This window comes from Muntiacus reevesi, chromosome 3 (genome assembly GCF_963930625.1).
Source record: "Muntiacus reevesi chromosome 3, mMunRee1.1, whole genome shotgun sequence".
Lineage (NCBI taxonomy): Eukaryota > Metazoa > Chordata > Mammalia > Artiodactyla > Cervidae > Muntiacus > Muntiacus reevesi.
The window spans coordinates 171,430,769-171,450,495 of NC_089251.1; the positions used below are offsets into that span (position 1 = coordinate 171,430,769).

At 41.2% G+C, this 19,727-nt stretch overlaps 1 protein-coding gene across 1 annotated transcript in view; it reads right to left on the minus strand.

Moving 5' to 3' along the window:
• The window catches only part of PLEKHG1 (pleckstrin homology and RhoGEF domain containing G1), a 246,633-nt gene that overhangs the window by 98,332 nt on the left and 128,574 nt on the right, over positions 1-19,727 (minus strand). The window contains exon 3 of the mRNA XM_065931122.1: positions 8,499-9,004. Coding sequence (XP_065787194.1) covers positions 8,499-8,906 — 408 coding nt within the window. The 5' untranslated portion in view covers positions 8,907-9,004. The remainder of the gene's footprint in view (positions 1-8,498; positions 9,005-19,727) is intronic.

The following is a 19,727-nucleotide window of genomic DNA, read 5'->3' on the forward strand; positions in this document are numbered from 1 at the left end:
GTTGGGAAGATCCCCTGGAGAAGGGAAAGGCTACCACTCCAGTATTCTGACCTGGAGAATTCCATGAACTGTATAGTTCATGGGGTCACAAAGAGTCGGACATGACTGAGCGACTTTCACTTTCACTTTCTTATGGAAACCATACATAAGGATGTCACTTGATTTAGAGTGTGCAAGTGTGCAAGGCCCCAGATTATCATGTATGCATAAATGTATTAAAACAATTTCAATCATTAGGTTTCCCATTGCTTACTTGTTCTTTAAATGTTCACAATTCTCATTTTGGCTTCTCAGAGTGATGACAGAAATGAGTTTAAAAGAAAGCCAGGGCAGTAAAAAGGAGGGTATTCCATTTTCTTATAAACTTTATCAGTGTGGCAATAAACTTAATGTTTCCAAGCATGATCATTCTGTTCAGGGTTTGCTGGCATTAGTCTATTATTCTCATTGATTCCAGTCTACTCAAAATGTTTCCAGAAGACAAGCAAGAGAAGCACAATCCCTGCCTTTGAAGTATGCTAGACCCAGGAGCCCTCTTCTTAAACTGAAATATTGATAGTACCACCTGTGTTCAAAAATTCCAAAGGGCCCTATTGACAGGTCATACAGATAGGAAAAACTACAAAAATAAAAGAGGGGAGGGATAGAAAAAATGGGAGAGAGAGAAGGTAGAGGTGATGGAAATGTGTAAGAGGGGAGAGAGGAATGGGAGAAGGTACATCTTAGTCTGTAAGTCCTAAATGAAGAATTCCATTTAAAACATTCTAAAGGGTTATTTAGTAGAGAGAGTTAACTATAACCTTGGCAGTAAGCATCATCAAGATCTTTCCTGCTTTCCTCCTTATGTATTTTTTAATTTTTACCTTTAGTGATGGTGGTGGGAGGCAGAATGTAGGTTTTTATAATAAGAATATTGCAGTTACATATTGGGTTGACCAAAAAGTTCATTTGGGTTTTTCCACAACATCCGATGAAAAAACTTGAGTGAATTTTTTGGCCAATCCAATATAATACATGGTAGACATGCAGCTGTTCACAAAAATGTTTCCTTCCTTCTTTGGGCACACAGTTAGACTATATCTCCAAACTTATAGCTTGATGTGGAATGAGAGAAGAGGTGAGTCATTTCTACATTATATATTGTCTCAAAAACCCTCCTTCCCCTGCCTTCTATCAACTGGTGCAAGGAATAACACGGCGTCCACTAACCTGAACACACACATACACATGGCTGTAAAAGGAGAAATTTCTGTTGTATTACATGACTACATTTGGGGGCCTATTTGTTACTGTGGCTTTACTTACACTTATACACTGTGCCTTCCAAATTTTTAAAAGTGTTTCTCAGCCAAGGGAATTTTGTCCCTTGGGGGTTATATGGCAATGTCTAGAAACAGATTTGGTTGTCAATGGGAAGGTGGTGGGGATGGTGGTGGTCCTACTGACATCTAGTGAGTGGAGGCCAGTTTGATGCTAAACATCCTACAATACACACGACTATCCCCCATAACCAAGAACGACTATCCCCCATAGCCAAGAACGACTATCCCCCATAGCCAAGAACGACTATCCCCTATAGCCAAGAACGACTATCCCCCATAGCCAAGAACGACTATCCCCCATAGCCAAGAACTATCCAGTCCCGAATGTCTAGCAAGCTGCTGTTGCAACACCCTGCTACAGAGAGCTTAGGAAGGAGACCAAACCTCTGAGCTCTCTGCTAGACTCTAGGGGAGATTTGCAATAACCATGTAGTAGTAAATGAGGCCTTTGGAGTGAAACCTAACATTCCAGTTCCTGTTTCACCACTAACCATTTACAAACCTTGGACAAGTTCCTTTCCTCTCTGTACATGCAAAATTCTTGTGCTAAAAAAAAGAAAATTATAATAGTACCCACACAGTGGGGCTGTGGGTGAGGCTGTAACTGCTTAATTCAGTGCCTGATATCTGGTAAGCACCCAAATACTAGCTGCTGTTAATGTTATCTTTTAGTGTTTTTGTTGTTATTAAGGTATATGTTTAGAAAATTTAGAAGTAATAGCCAAGTAGTATGTTTACAGCTATTCGGATTCATTGAGGTGGTGGGTGTGGTCACCAAGTTCAAGGTTTCTATCTACCATGCTTCCAGGAGAATTTGACCAATATAATTATTTTGAATACTTTTCCTAGGTTTTGACTCAAAATCTGGCTAGAACCATTTGGAGAGAATAAACTGACATCATTTATTAAGTATACATGAACTCTTGTGAGCAGCCAACAACCACCTTTGCACAGCAACCCTACACACCTCCACTCACGTTGCTTTTACTAAATGCTGCCCACGTTGAGCTAGTTTTGATGTTCACTAGCAGTTAATCAGAAGGTATGAACAGAATGGACAAATGATGTAAAAGGCCAGGCCCCTGCCCTCCCTCCCATATTAGGCTGCAACCAGTAGAGGAGATGAATACTCAAAATCACTGTGTTCTTACCTTCTAAGTTTCTGTGATTGTTAAGGTGGCAGGACGTGAGAGTGGGGTAGTGCAAGGAAGGAGTGGGCATAAGAGCAACAAAGAGTCAAAGTGAAGTTTAGGGGGCTTATGTACAGCGGTTAGATGTGCTATTTGACGAACAACTCCTATTGGCTTGGCCAATAAGTTCACTCAGGTTTCCTATGTTACAGAAAAACCTAGACAAACTTCTTGGCCAACCCAATACACAAGCCTGAAACTACTTAACAGGTTTGCTTCAAAATTACCATAGGCCTCAAATGGTTTTAGGAAAGATCTCATTCACCCAATACGAGAAAAGTCCCTGGAAGGAAAAATAAAGAGACACATTCAAATAAAAGTGCTCAAATGCCATGTGAAAGAAAAAGTACGTTAAAATGTGCCAAGTACTACAGTGTAAGCACTTTAATAAATCCACCCACGTAACAAGCCTTCGTTAAAAACAATCCCTGCCAAGTCCTACACTCTAGCATTGAACACATAATTCCCTCAGTATTCAAGAAATGTTAGTCTGAAGGAACCTCATAAAAAGTGTCAGTTTAATAAATGTTATTTAAACTGGAGGGAAAGTACTGAGTGAGGACATGTGCAAATAAAAAGACAATAAAAGCAATGACATCTCATCAGCCTCCTCCCTTGGTTCAAAACTTTTCTCTTCTTGTCAAGTATCCTGAGCAGCTGTGGCTGGTCCAGGGAACACCCATGTAAAGCTATCCTTTCATGGCCAATGGAGAGGAGTAGCAGAGACATGAACTGACCTTTCCACACCAAATCATCTCTCTCCAGCTGAATCAAACCGGGTTTCAAGAGAAAACACCTCCAAGCTCGACAGTGCTGTCTTTGAGAGGTGGTGCAGAACAAAAATCCACTCAGATTTCACGTTATCCCAGTCTGAGTCACCTCACCAGCCTAAGTCTTTAGGCAGGGTCCATAGTGGAGTCACAGCACAGACTTCCTGGGCCTGATTACTCGGTTCCTTCATTCACTCTGCACAGACCTGGGAGAGGCTCACTTCCCAAGTGTAACACAATTCGCCTTCCAGCTAGTGGATACCTCTGGCGCAAAGGGCAGCCTCTTCTCTAAGCTATGGCAACAGGCAGAATTGTGTTCAATGTGTTTCATGTCACTGAGTGAGTGAAAAGCATCCCTCTCTTGGCCACCTTACCCTAACATTGTCTGTACTGCTGCTGCTAAGTCGCTTCAGTCGTGTCTGACTCCGTGCGACCCCATAGATGGCAGCCCACCAGGCTCCCCTGTCCACGGGATTCTCTAGGCAAGAATACTGGAGTGGGTTGCCATTTCCTTCTCCAACTGTCTGTACTATCACACAATAAACAAAGAGTTCACGCTGATCAAGAAATATAAGAGCTGGAGGTTGGAGATCGACAGCCTAATCCTTGTGCAGCTACAGCTTTTGAAGAATGCTGCATGCTTTCAGCAAGGATTGCTTAAAGCTTTGGTTCTTTAAATTTTACTCAGTAAGGCTATAATAATCACTTCTTAGCTTTTTAGCACACTGTATGGATAAAGGTGCTTGTAAAAGGATTTTAGCTTTCTAGAATATGATAGAAAAAAATTAACTCACATGTTACTTTTAATATTTTACCCATTTTCCCCTCACTAAATGCACATGTCCTCAACATCCCAAAATATGATTTAGTTTAGCATTCTTATATTTCAAAGATCCTATTTTGCACTAGGGATATAATTACACAGTATTAGATAATGTTATGAACTATTTAAAACCCTTCCTAAAAGGTTAAAACAGGCCATGAACTATATCCAGGGCCAAGTCTCATGAGGCTGTCAAAGGCTCTTTTATAGATCATTTAGAAAGATTAAAGAAACCCACTCTACCCATGAGAATCTCTGGTCAGTCAATCTAAGATCCTATTAAACATGAAAGAAACCCTTATTTCCTACTTTCTAGCTATGAATTTCTCTCTCTCCACAAATTTTATCACTGGCGATTTTACTTTTAACTTTTAAAACTAGCTTTCATACTTATTATCTCATTTTATCTGTGAATGCTAGTAGGAGCCATATATAGAAATGGAAATAACAGCTCTCTTGTTTCTCTCAATATGGTCGATAGTCAAGACCTCACCTCTCTCTAAAATGTCAAGTGTACAAAAGTAAATGACTAGGATGTCAGGCAAAGGAGCAGAGGAGGGAGTTGTCATGGGGAGGGATTGAAGGGGACAGAGAAAAGGGCCTGCGATGAAGACCAGAAGCAATAAGAACAATAACATTTCTCAGTTAAACTTTCATAATTCATTTTTTAATTCCTAAATGGCATGGGAAAGGAAAAAAAATCCAATATATTTGGGAAGATTTTAATACAGTGTCTTTATGTAGAGAAAGATGTATATCCTTCTTTGCATTATCACCAACAGCTGAGGATCCTACTCCCCAGATCATGTATTAGCAGGGATCTCTTCTCAGAAATAAGCTGCTCGGATACTATGTGGCACCACATTGAGCTACCAAGGCATACTGTGTTAACATCTTTTAAATCAGTGTATATATCAATGAACTTTCACAGAAATATTTGTTTATAAATTCTAAGGACAAAATATACACCTGAGTGGTGAGGATATGTATGGCTAAGATACACTACAGATAAAATGTAACAAAGGAAAATTAATAAAACCAAGAATGGCTACTGAAGGCCATTCATTAGTGGGAACTCAATAAAGCAGAGTGCAGATACTCTGAACCCTGGAGAAGGAAATGGCAACCCACTCCAGTATTCTTACCTGGAGAATCCCATGGAGAGGGGAGCCTGGCAGGCTCTAGTCTACGGGGTTGCAAAGAGTTGGACACGACTGAGGGATTATCACGCAGCCACTCAGACAGTTTGAAACTATGCTACTGTGTAAGCGAAAAACAACTTCCCAGTTATCTCTATGAACAATTCAGGTGGTTTTCTTCAGAAATGAATCTTGCTTAGAAAGTCAACTAAGAAACTCTCTTTGTGTGGTGAGAACTTATGATGGTAGGTTGTTACTAAGTAGCCTTTTCCCCATTTAACTCCATCCTGGAAAAATCAAAGATACTAAGGAAATCAGCTACAGAATTTTAAAAACAGATTAGAAATGGGTTAAGGAAAACAGATTTTTAAAGGAGTTGACATCTTGTGTTTTAAAAGAATACTCATAACAGTCCTTATTGGGTAAAGTTGCTGCACGGTGGGAATTACTTGGTTATACTCCATAAAGGAGGGGTGCATGCTCAGTCATGTCTGACTCTTTGTGACCCCATGGACTGCATCATGCCAGGCTCCTCGGCCTATGGAATTTTCCAGGCAAGAATACTGGAGTGGGTTGCCATATCCTACTCCAAGAGATCTCCCTGACCCAGGGATTGAACTCGTGTTTCTTGAGTCTCCTGCATTGGCAGGTGGAGTTTTACCACTGGTGCCACCTGGAAAGCCTCCATAAAGGAAAGAGCTACATAAAACGAGTCTACCATCCTGTGAAAACTGTGATCTTCAGAAACAGAGGCGGTCACATACAAAAGTGTGTGAAGAAGAGGCTGCAGTGACCAATCGTGATCTGAAGAGATTCTGCACTTTTCTAGGTGGGGAGGGGAAGTGACTCAAAGCATTGCAGAGACTTCCTGAACAAAGCAGCATCTTCTTCCTGCCCAGGTGCTTCCCTCCCTATTTGGGGCGTTTTCTTCCAACCACCCTCCTTCCCAACACCCTTCTTCATCTTTCTTCTCCCTAATTATGTGTCACCTTAGATTTTCCCTGGGTTCTTTACAAATAATCCAATTGCCTTCAAAATAATAATGTTGGAATCACCCACTTAAAAGTTACTTTTTCCTAATGAAATTTCTACTGTAGTGTTTTACTAAATCTGTCTATTTTTATACAAAGACTTCAGATAATAGCTGAAGAAGCTAAATGACTTCAGAAGATAGCTATAAATGGTGCCAGCAAATTCAGAAGAGGCCTGAGATGATGATAAGTGTTTCCACTTATTAATTTCTTACCATGTGCCAGGCACTGTTCTATGAGCTTTTAATATATTATCTAATTATCATAACAACAACCCTATAAGGCAGGTATCATTTATTAGTCTCATTTCACAGTTGATGAAATGCAAGCACAGATTTATAGGCAAATACAGGGCTTGGCAAACCATGGTCCTTGGGTCAAACAGCCCTAAAGTTTTCCTTGAACTTCTACACTCTTTCACTGACATAGAGTCTGGGGCTGCTCTTGGGCTACAGTGGCAGAAGTGAACAGTTAGGATTGACAGTTTAGGGCCCAGAAAGCCTAGAAGAGTTACCATCTGGCCCTTTATAGCAAAAGTCCACCAACCCATAGTGCAAAACATGGCTAATTCATTGATAAGGAAAAAAAAAAAAAGACAAGAATATTTGGACAGCTTACAATAAAACTTCTGCTGAAACTTTGTTAGAAAATAAAAATTTTTAATGTAAAAAGTTCTGTTTTAACCTATTTTCTTTCATAGATCTCTTATTGTATTTTTTCTCACCTGAAGTTTGTTAACTGGCCTCATAAAAAAACAAGTGTTCATAGAATTCCAACTCAGACACTAAAGGTTTCTCTGTCAGTATGGCGAGTTTGGATGAAGTGGTAAAGTTTCCAAGAAAGAAACAAAGAAAAAAAGGCCAAAGAAAGCTTTGACAACCATAAATTTCCTGAGAGGTTTCACAAATTTTGGCAGTTTCACAGGTATTTCTTCTCAAGTACAAATGACATCATTGTTGAAATTTAAGAAACAATTGGCCTGGTTTACTCTACATTTGGTATCACATATTGTTTTGGTTGAGCATCAATTGATTTTTTTTCTATTTTTACTGGGAAGTTATGTCATAACTATTTTTAGAAGACTGTCTGGTTTGATCATTTGTGGAACTGAAAACACAATTGTGTCCTAGAATTTTTTTCCCCCTAAAGCTATAAGAGTGTATCTGTTTGGTGGAGAAAGCCCTCATCAGCAAATATTCCACCAGTTTATTCTGAAATACATTTTAGATTAAAAATCTAAAACAGGAAATGGGCATGAACACATGAAAGAACCTGGGATAGTATCAGGCAGCATAGGGAGTATAGCTTCATTATGTATCAACTTGAAATATAATATTGTAAATTGTTGAGAACGAATTAGCATCTGAACTGTTCTGATAATCATCATTTTATCCTTAAAAACCTAATAACCAAAATCAAATTAATAACTGGATAAGTCAACTATACTCCAGCACAAAATAAAAATTAAAAAAGAAATAATACAGGGAAACAATAATCATAACAAATTAATAACTGCATTTCCAGAGTCTTGGATCTGGTACCTGAACTAAGTTCAGTTTGCAGAGAGTCAAATAATTTATGTGAATTTGTTTACTATCAAAGTAAAAGGTCAACACCCAAGACCAAGTCCAGGGCTCTTCTCTCTCTTTCACCATCTTCCCCTAAACAGCAACCAACACAGAAAACAGCATCAAACAGTAATTCCCACGCTTGTTTGCATAGAAGAATCACCTGGGGATCTTCCGCCCACCCCCAGGTCACACCCCAAACCCACGAAATCCCTCTCTGGAGATGAGACACAGGCGCTGGTAGCTTTGGAAGCTCCAGACACTAGGAGACAACTGTGATTAAGCTGAAGATGACCCAAGGGGCTCAGTCAACACACCCTTGACACCTGCAAGTCAGGAAGCTTGCATCCTGTCTGTCTGCCAGAGACTCACAGATCTTTGGGGCAGGAGTCACTAACACAACACACCAGGCACTGATAGCATCATGCTTGCTCCCAACACGTAATCAATTCACGAATGCAAACACTGAGGATCTTAACCCAGTGATAATTGCCCTAGGGCTTCCTCTTAAATGATGATCTGTTTAAACATTCAGACCATCTGTGCCTCTTAGGAGACACCGGGTTTCCTAAGAAGCCCTTTCTTGCAAGCCCTTTCCTTAAGGATATGGATCCTGCAGGACAAACTTTAAACCCCCGCTCACAGTGCATCTTACCTCTACGATGCTCTTTAAATCTTGCACGTAAGTCCGTTCGGTCTCCAGAATTTCCTGCACAACTCGGTCCACGTAGAGCAGCTTGGGGCTGGTGGCCGATTCGGCCCCCGTTTTGGACGCCGCGTTGGCTTCCACTCTGCGCTGCGCCCGCGGCTGCCTCTCGCCGCCCTCGTCCGTGCTCTGCGGCCCGGCCGCACCGTCCGTCTGCAGCTCGCTGCTGGAAAACGGCCTGGCTGGCATCAGCTCCAGTTTTATGGCCCCTGCTTCCTTATCCTGAGGAAACAAGCCCAGGTGGCTGCTTGAAACTAAGGTCATTCTGCTGCCGAAGGAACCATGGCTGTCCCGGGAGGAGGCCGAGGACGACGTGGAACCGAAGCTGACCGGGCGGTCACTGTCCGAGAGCTCCATGGCCGCGAGGTCCCCGGAGCGAGAGTGCCTGGCTGTGGTTCTGAGATGCGGAGCTGGCGTTACAGCTGGCCGCGCTTCAGGACGCAACTGGTGCGCATCTATACACGTGAAGAAAAATAAATAAAGGGACAAGATAAGCAAGGTAGGCAAGTATTTAAAACTAGAGGAAACAGAAAGGTTTGAAGGTGCTTGAAGCCTAGCTCAAGGGGCACGGTCAAAAGCAAAAAGATAGCAAGCTAGGTATAGACGGAAATGCAAAGATACCCATGGGACGTTGAATGGCAAAGGCGGAGTTTTTAAAGGGTCGCCTGGAAATGCGTCAGACTTAAAAGACTTTGGCGCTACCTTAGACCTACTGAACGTCAGTCTGCCTTTTACCAAGACGCAAATGCCACGTGCAAGCGCTTTAAAGTTTGAGAAGCAGCACCTGCCTCAAAGCATGAGCACCTGAGTGATAGAGCGACTAGTCCAGATTTACTAAATCAAGGCTCAGCGCTCAGGGCACAAGGAATCTACAGCTTCAACAAGCACCAAGGGGATGCTTATGTATTAAAAAAAAAATACCAAAAAAACCCCAAAACAAAAACCACACATCCTATGTGATTCTTAAGAGTATTTTGAGAACCGCAGTCCTAGATTTTAAGTATTCCGCTACAGTTCCCCAAACTTTACATTACCAACCTGGAAACACCACTACTTAATGATGCTGACAGTTTTACACTTTACTTGTATATAGCATTAAAGAAAGTGTTGCATGGACAATAATTCTCCAATACTGGACAAGAAAACTCAAAATATTGAGACCCACATCCCCTTTAAAACTTAATCGTCCTATCACAACATTTCTCTAAATCTACTCTGGAAAGCTGGCATTCCATTTGCTGTGTACATGGGGTTACACTGTTACAGAGTATATTTGATGAACTTCTACTTTCCATGTGTCCAGTTAGATAACATGACAGTGTGACCATGCAATTAAATAATAAACATCAGAACTGTTTCTGAAGAAATCGGGCTGTTAATATTTAGAAAAGGGTATAAGAAGAGAAAATTTACAAAGTCAGAGGTCACTTAAAGTCCGTAGCACTTAAATCTTGGGTTCAAAACAGGCCTGGCATGGAATTTAAACTTTCAGAAGTTATTCTGGTAAAACACAAAGTTCCAATCTTCTTCATTTGTAAGGCAGGATCCACACTTTATCCCCCTAGTAATGTGATCCCAAGTTTATACAAGCAAAATGCCTTGCAATAGTGTGACTAATAAAGAAATTTGCTTCATTTCAAAATCCACCCAGATTCATGTTTATAGATCTTGTTAGAAAAATAGAAGAGTGAACCTTCATGTATGGAAGGTTGTAATAAGACAAACACAATAACAAGAATATAGATCAATGACTGTCTTTTCAAAAGGAATGTGAATTTGGTTTGACTCAATAATAAAGAGTATCAAACAGCAATACCAATATTTCTAGAATATAAAAAGAACCCATCAAGTCTATATCCTTTAACATTCAGACTTTTCTTGGTGGTTTATATTCATGGCAAATATTAGCGTTAAGAGTGTACTGCAAATAGTAAAACTATGAATATAAAATAAAGGAACTAATGTGGATCAACAAGAAGGAATGGTAAGAAACATGCAGGAAATGAGTAAATTACCAGTATAACCACTACCACATGGTATATTTCCACAATTTTTTAAAAGTTTTTGCAATATTCTGCTTTCTCTGTAACAACTTTATGGCCTATAAAACTTGGATTGGTTATAGTAGTTAAAATGTACTTGTGCTAAAAATCCTGGTCCAACTTGAATGCTGGAAAATCCAAGAAACAGCCAGGAATTTAGGTGTGTTCGCAGCAAAGGATGCTTACTTGTGTTTGGGACTGGTGTTAAGAAAGGCTTGGGCAGGGCTTTCCTGGTGGGTCAGTGCTTCAGAATCCACCTGCCAATGCCGGGGACCCAGGTTTGATCCCTGGTCTGGGAAGATCCAACATGCCGCTGGGCAGTAAGCCCATGAGCCACAGCTACTGAAGCCTGCACACCCTAGAGCCTGTGCTCAAGAGAAGTCATTGCAATGAGAAGCCCAAGCGTGGCAACTAGAGAGTAGTCCCAGTTCTCTGTAACTAGTGAAAATCAACAGCAACAAAGACCCAGCACAGCCAAAAAAACAAACAAATATATATATATATATATATATTTTAAAGGAAGTTCTGGGTAGTTAAGATTAGGAGCAGACACACATTGGCATCTATCACAACCATAACCATAAGGTTGATGTTTCTTTCTGGAATGGGTACTGACTTGGGAAGTATATGAGGATTCTTTATGGTCCCAAAAGGCCAGTGTGACTACGCTGTTGTTGTTCAGTGGCCCAGTCGTGTCTAACTCTTTGCAACCCCATGGACTGCAGCACAGCAGGCCTCCCTGCCCCTCACCATCTCCTGGAGTTTGCCCAAGTTCATGTTCATTGTATCAGTGATGCCTTCCAGCCATCTCATCCTCCCTTTCCAGATGCTCTGATTTTCAAACAGAGTAGTATCCACCCCCCCCCCCCCCCACCAACTTCTGTTTGGTCCTAAGTCATAGTCTTATTTGAGAAAACCATATTTGATAGTGACATAACTCTTGGGAAATGCTCATTATCAGGATGGTGAAAAACGAACATAACACAGAGACTTATATTTTGTTTTGCTTTTTTTTTTTTTACTTATTTCACTCCAAGTTAGCCAACTAATATTGGGACTGAGGGATTAAAGAGGAACAAAAAATTGCCAGATGTTTCAGAGGAATCCACTGTGGGCTACTAGGACTGCTAGTGCCTTTTATACTTTCAAAGACAGGAGAAAGTGGGACATGAAACTCAAGTCAACAGGGTTCACTTCATGGATGAATCTTACATGGCAACATGAATTGGACCCTAACAAGGAAGACTTCATATGTTTCAATACCAGGCCACATGCTCTAGGCCACTGAATCAGCCTATTCAGACTGCCAACCAGACATTTTATAAAACAGAATATATGAGGTATTTGGAGTGCTAGTATTTAGCCAAATTTATTGCCCCAAATTAAATACCTTCCAAAATTACCGATGACAGAAGTGAAACCTTTAAAGCTAGGTCACTTAATGGCATGTAATAGGAGACTGCAGGTGGATAACAATTTTTCTGTTGATTCATTGCTTAGAAGATAATTATAGTTTTCCCACATAAGGAAATGTTCTTCATAAAAATTGTCTAGTCTTGTTCTCAGCTCCTTCAAAATAATTTCAGATTTCCACCCTGTCTGGCTTATTCTTCCTAATACAATTAATCAATTATTAATATTTATCTCCAGAGCTACATTGTTCAACATAGTATCCAGCCACATGTGACTACTGAGCACTTAAAATGCAGCTCATCCAAATTGAGATGTGCTCACGTGTAAATGTCAACCCACTTCAGTGTTCTTGCCTGGAGAATCCCAGGGACGGGGGAGCCTAGTGGGCTGCTGTCTATGGGGTTGCAAAGAGTTGGACACGACTGAAGCGACTTAGCAGCAGCAGCAGCAAGTGTGAAATATATGCTCATTTTCAGACAGTAAAGAATCTTCCTGCATTGTGAGACCCAGGGTCGATCCCTGGGTTGGGAAGATCGCCCGGAGAAGGGAATGGATACCCACTCCAGTATTCCTGCCTGGAGAATTCCATGGACAGAAGAGCCTGGCAGGCTACATTCCATGGGGTCACAAAGAGTTAGATACGACTGAGTGACTAACATATTTTCAAAGATGTAGAATGAAATAAAAAGTATAAAATACTTCATTAATAATTTTATATTAATTACATGTTGGAATCATATTTTGGAAGAGTGAGTTAAAAGATCTTAAAACTTTTTTCACTGACTTCATCTTACTTATGAGAATGTGGTTACTGGAAAATTAAAAAATATATACATGTCTTGCACTGTATTTCAGCTGGACAGTGTTGATCTAGAAATCTGCTAGTGTGTGTGCTCAGTCGTGTCTGACTCTTTCGATCCCCTGGATTGCAGCCTGCTACGCTCCTCTGTCCATGGGATTATCTAGACAATCATACTGGAGTGGGCTGCCATTTCCTTCCCTAAGAAATCTTCTAGATAATTATATTATTCTTAAATATTTATATATTTAATACTCATTGGTTTCCCTAGTGGCTCAGATGGTAAAGAATCTGTTTGCAATCCTGGAGACAGGGGTTCCATCCCTGGGAAGGGAAGATCCCCTGGAGAAAGGAATGGCAACCCACTCCAGTATTCCTGCCTGGAGAATTCCATGGCCAGAGGAGCCGCCTGATGGGCTATAGTCCATGGGGTTGCAAAGAGTAGGACATGACTGAGCAACTAACGCTATTTTAAATATTATATATATTTGATACTTAAATTTAACTTCCTTATGAATCTTTGTCCCAATAATAGTGAATGAAAAGGTACGTACAGTTTGAAGTTTATCTTTTTTCACTCTGTTCATTAATACACAATATTGTTATGAGTTAGCAACAGCAGCATTTTGAGACAAGTGCTGTGTACTGGATATTGGGATGGCTGGTTTCCCAAGATAAACTGAAACACCCAGGGAGAAAACTGAAGCAAGAAAGCTTAATCCTCTGCTTTGCATGAAAGATGTTAGCACCCATGTTAACACCTGGGTAATTTATTGCTTTGCTTTGCTTTCCTTCTCAAAACCTGTTTCTCTTACCAAATCTCAAACACAGGGCTAATAATACAGCAACTTAGGAGAACTTGCCAGTTGTTGCTAATGGCCCATGTCAGTGGCTCTCTTGACCATGAAAACCCTAAATAAGCTGATTTTCCCAGCTCGAGGGTCTTGGTTCATTGGACCCTTGGAGATGGCGGTGGTGGTAGCCCATGGCGCAGGGGTGGGGATGGGGTTTGATTCTTACAACCAGCAGTGCTGTTGTTACAACCAGCTTTTAGACTTAAAGGCCATCAACATAAAAATATTCCTTCCTGTGCCATCCTCAATAAAATGAACAATATGGCTGTCCAGCTCCCACACAGATACTTTTCACACATTTTGCTTCATGTCAAGTCTCTAATTTTTTTTCTAGGAGAAAGAGCTCAAATTCCTTGGCTTTCTCTGTTTGCTCTTCAAACCTCCATTATTTTAATTGCCCTCCTTTGGAATGTCACTGCCAGAATCAAAAGTAGCACTTCTTGGCTCTGACTTGCCTCTGAGGCTGATTTAAGGGGGAAGCAGAACTTTCATTGGCAGGAAAAGTCCAGGCTTCTCTGACCATGTTGACATGCTCAATGGGGAACCCATGGGGTCATAACCGACCACTCCCTGTCACCACCCCCCAGCGGAGCTTTACAAGGCAAGGGAGGAGGGACGATCAGGGTTTTCAAATTCTGCTCATGGCTATTCTAGACTTTAAATAATTAATTGGAGTTCCTTGGCAGGACAGTCATGGACATCGAGAGAATGCGTAGTGCTCAGGATCAGTGAATAAAATTATCTTCCTTATTATACTGTCTCTGAAGAGGAGGAAACAGCGGGAATAAGGTAGAAGCAAGAAGTTATTCTATCAACCAGAAAAATTCATTTAATACACAGCGAGTTTTCAGTAGAGTCTAAAGTTGTAAACTGATTTCATGATTCAAAAAACACACAAACTTTTAAGAGTCAAAGTTATAAAAAGTACTCATTTATATGTTTCAAAGATAGCACCAAGTATTTGACGAATCCTTCTGTACCCATCTCTGAGATAATAGTGGAGGGCTCAATAGAAAGCCACTGGATCTCAATGTGAATTTCCACCTCTTGGTTTTCTAAAATAACAACGTGATTCTGTATTATTAATAGCAGATCCAGTACTACAATTAAACCTGTTCTTTGCTGCTTGGAGTGTTCAATCCAGGGAACATGGTTTTCATTCTTATTTGTAGTTGCCTGGTAATAAAGAAGTAAAAAAAAAATTCTTCTTTCCATGTTAATTTCTCAGTTTTGACCAATGTACGCTGGTAGTCAAGATGTGAGGACAGGGGGAAGAGATGAAGGGAGCATAGAAACTCCAAACTAGCTTAGCAAATTTTCTCTGAGTTTAAAAGTTTTCCAAAATAAATAATTAAAAAAGATCTCATTACTGCTGAAGAGTCAGTAAAGCAAAGTTTGGATAAGAAAGTCAAGGATAGGAAGGGGTACTTTGCAAAAATGTTCCTGTTCAAACAAGAGGTGAAGGGTTGAAAGAGGACCAAAAAATTCTTTGAGCTGTAAAGTCTGATACTAAATATTCAGACCATTTACTAATTGATTCCTATGTTAGTCAACGGAAACTGAGAAGTACAATGGCTCCTGCAGTTAGCTAAGGGTTGAGTTGTAATAGATATTCTTAATGCAGCTATGCATTGGCTAAGTTGCCTTAGTTAAGTGGTGACTCAAGAATTCCTACATTTGAGGACATAGGTATGCCAGTTTGGTTAAGGGAGGATCTAAGTGAGAATGAGGGGAAGGGATAGTTAGGGAGCTTTGACTGAACAGGTACACACTGCTATATTTAAAATGGATAACCAACAAGGCCCTGCATATAGCACAGGGAACTCTGCTCAATGTCATATGGCAGCCTGGATGGGAGGGGAGTTTGAGGAAGAATGGATACATGTATATGTAAGGCTGAGTCTCTTTGTTGTCTACCTGAAACTATCACAACTTTGTTAATTGGCTATCAGTTCAACTCAGTTCAGTTGCTTAGTTGTGTCCGACTCATTGCGACCCCGTGGACTGCAGCACACCAGGCCTCCCTGTCCATCACCAACTCCCGGAGCTTGCTCAGACTCATGTCCATTGAGCCAGTGATGCTGTCCAATCATCTCATCCTCTGCCATCCCCTTCTCCTCCTGCCTTCAATCTTTCCCAGCATCAGGGTCTTTTCTAATGAGTCAGTTCTTCACGTTAGGTGGCCAAAGGATGGGAGCTTCAGGTTCAGCATTAGTCCTTCCAATGAATATTCTAGACTGATTTCCTTTAGAATGGACTGGAGTTGGATCTCCTTGCAGTCCAAGGGACTCTCAAGAGTTTTCTCCAACATCATAGTTCAAAAGCATCAATTTTTTTGGCACTCAGCTTTCTTTATAGTCCAACTCTCACATCTATACATGACTACTGGAAAAACCATAGCTTTGACTAGACAGACATTTGTTGGCAAAGTAATGTCTCTGCTTTTTAATATGCTGCTTTTTAGTTGGTCATAGGTTTTCTTCCAAGGAGCAAGCATCTTTTAATTTCATGGCAGAATTCACCATCTGCAGTGATTTTGGAGCCCCCAAAATAAAGACTCTCACTGTTTCCATTGTTTCCCCATCTATTTGCCATGAAGTAATGTGACCAGATGCCATGATGTTAGTTTTCTGAATGTTGAGCTTTAAGCCAACTTTTTCACTCTCCTCTTTCACTTTCATCAAGAGATTCTTTAGTTCTTCTTCATTTTCTGCCATAAGGGTGGTGTCATCTGTGTCTCTGAGGTTATTGATATTTCTCCCAGCAATCTTGATTCCAGCTTGTGCTTCATCCAGCCTGGTATTTTGCATGATGTACTCTACATGTAAGTTAAATAAGCAGGGTGACAATATACAGCTTTGACATACTCCTTTCCTGACTTGGAACCAGTCTGTTGTTCCATGTCCAGTTCTAACTGTTGCTTCTTGATCTGCATACAAATTTCTCAGGAGGCAGGTCAAGTGGTCTGGTATTCCCATCTCTTTAAGAATTTTCCACAGTTTGTTATCACACACACAGGCAAAGTCTTTGGCATAGTCTAAAGCAGCAACAGATGTCTTTCTGGAACTCTCTTGCTTTTTCAATGATCCAGTGGATGTTGGCAATTTGATCTCTGGTTCCTTGATGGGGTAAATCCACCTTGAACTTCCAGAAGTTCACGGTGCACATACTGTTGAAGCCTGGCTTGGAGAATTTTGAGCATTACTTTGCTAGTGTGTGAATGAGTGCAATTGTGCAGTAGTTTGAGCATTCTTTGGCATTGCCTTTCTTTGGCATTAGAATGAAAACTGATCTTTTCCAGTCCTGTAGCCACTGCTGAGTTTTCCAAATTTGCTGGCATATTGAGTGCAGCACTTTCACAGCATCATCTTTTAGGATTTGAAATAGCTCAACTGGAATTCCATCACCTCCACTAGCTTTGTTTGTAGTGATGCTTCCTAAGGCCCACTTCCAGGATGTCTGGCTATAGGTGAGTGATCACACCATCATGGTTATCTGGGTCATGAAGATCTTTTTTGTATAGTTCTTCTGTGTATTCTCACCACCTCTTCTTAATATCTTCTGCTTCTGTTAGGTCCATACCATTTTTGTCCTTTCTTGTGCCCATCTTTGCATGAAATGTTCCCTTGGTATCTCTAATTTTCTTGAAGAGATCAATAGTTTTTCCCATTTTGTTGTTTTCCTCTATTTCTTTGCACTGGTCACTGAGGAAGGTTTTCTTATCTCTACTTGCTAGTCTTTGGAACTCTGCATTCAAATGGGTGTATCTTTCCTTTTCTCCTCTGCCTTTCACTTCTCTTCTTTTCTCAGCTGTTTGTAAGGCCTCCTCAGACAACCATTTTGCCTTCCCCCAATAGAAAATATAAAGTTAAAAAAAAAAGAGAACCTAGGGGACCTCAAGGCTTTTTTTTTTTTTTTCATTTTTATTATCTGCTTTGGAAGATCAATTAGTGTGGGAGGTGAAGGTGAAGACAGAGCAGGGCTAAAGCTACACTAGGTGTTGTTGTCACTTTCAGGAGGACCAGCAGTGGTCCACCAAAACCCACTCCCCCTCTTCCTTAGTGAAGACAGTTTCTGCTGAGCACACTTTCCAGCCTCCCTGCCATTAGATGTGGCCATGTGGTCAAGTTCTCACCAATGGAAAACATACGTGCCCCTCTGGTTGTCCATTTCTCCAGCATCAGACATCATTCCTCCACATCCTTCCCCTTCCCACTGGGACCCAGATGTGGCAGGGGACCTTGCCCAAGCCATTAACATGACCCCAAAGCCCTAGAGTATGGCAGAGCATGAAGACAGAAGGGCCTTGCAGTAAGTGCGTCTAAACGTGCCCTGAGCCTCTGTATAAAAAAGTCTGGCTATCCTGAAGCTGATGTGCTGGAGAAATCATGGAGTGAGACTACATGGATATGCAGAGAGAAGCTGAAGGGATCCTGGCTGATCTGGCCCCTACAGACTGGGTGTTTCTGGCCCAGGCACCAGACGGTATGAAAGAACAGCCTTAGCGATGACCCCAGCCTGTCCTGTCTGACTGCAACATCATGAGACCCTGAGCCAGAACCACCTGGCAGAGCCTCTCCTGAACTCCTGACTCACAGAAACCTTGAAAGATTAGAAATGATTGTTGTTGTTCCAAACCACTAGGCCCTGGAGTGATTTGTAATGCAGCAAGTGATAACCCGAACAGCGTCTATTATAACAGATCAGCCTTACCATATATGCCAGGTCTTTAACTCTCTATGAAAATTATCCTTAAAAAACAAAACACACACTTCCCTCCCCTTGACCCCACACACAAAGCCTCACAGTTCATTCACATGTGTCATTACTTTTGGAACATTTTATGGATGGGAAAAAAAGATAGGTTACATCATGCTCAAAGTTGAACTGTGAATCAGAGACTATGGTTTCTGATTTCTGGCCCATTATTTCTGATATTTGGCTATAGGTTCACTAGTGGCTCAGATGGTAAAGAATCTGTCTGCAATGCGGGAGACCTGGGTTCGATCCCTGGCTTGGAACAATACCCTAGAGGAGGGCATGGCAGCGCACTCCAGTATTCTTGCCTGGAGAATCCCCATGGACAGAGGAGCCTGGCACGCTACAGTCATGGGGTTGCAAAGAGTCAAACGATTGAGCTGCTAAGTACAGCACACAGAATAGGGCAGATTCACAGAATAGGGCAGAAAAAGAGTATAGAGATCAGGAAATGATGCACTAAACATAAGCTACTTGTTTAAAGTACACAATACCAATGTGCCAATAGTGTGTGTGTGTGTGTGTGTGTGTGTGTGTGTGTGTGTGTGTGTTTGTGTGGAGGAATGAATGAATACGCCCAACTGTGTGTACAGAAAGAGCTCAGTGGACCAGCCAGAAATCAAGTTCTAGGCGTCTCTCCTATAGAGGATTTGCATTTGTGCCCTGGCTCTGTATCATGGAGGTTTGTATTGCATTTTTTTTTTTTTTTTTTTTTGGCTGTACTGCTTGGCATTTGGAATCTTAGTTCCCTGACCAGGGACTGAACCTGCACCCCTGCAGTGGAAGCATGGAATCATAACCACTGGATCACCAGAGAAGTCACTGTATTGCAGCCTTTGAGTCTCTGGTTTCCTCACTTGTAAGTGAGGCAGCTAGACTAGCTGACTTCCCCAGGTCCTATTCAACTGTAGGGATACAGTCCCAACCCTGAAATAAACACCAAGTCACATGGATGCCACATCTGCATGCCCCATTCCTAGCTGGAATCACAGGACAAGCAGTAACCACAAAACAGCAATTTCCTTCTACATTCTATTAATGCCAGGTCTTCAGTGATGAAACATATATCACTGACTTGGCCAAAGGCTAAAAAAAGTTTTATTTTTTCACTTAGACTAAATCACAATCTATGCTCTGGCTTCTTTTTTGTTTTTGTGGAAATATCCGTCTCAAGGCAGTAATGCAACAATGATAGCTGTATACACAGGCTCCCGCTGCACTGAGCATGCTCAGTTCCCAAAACATCTCTGCTCACTTGAGAGGCAGGATTAGGTTAAATAACATTTCTTAAAGAAAAAGGAGGAGGAAGGAG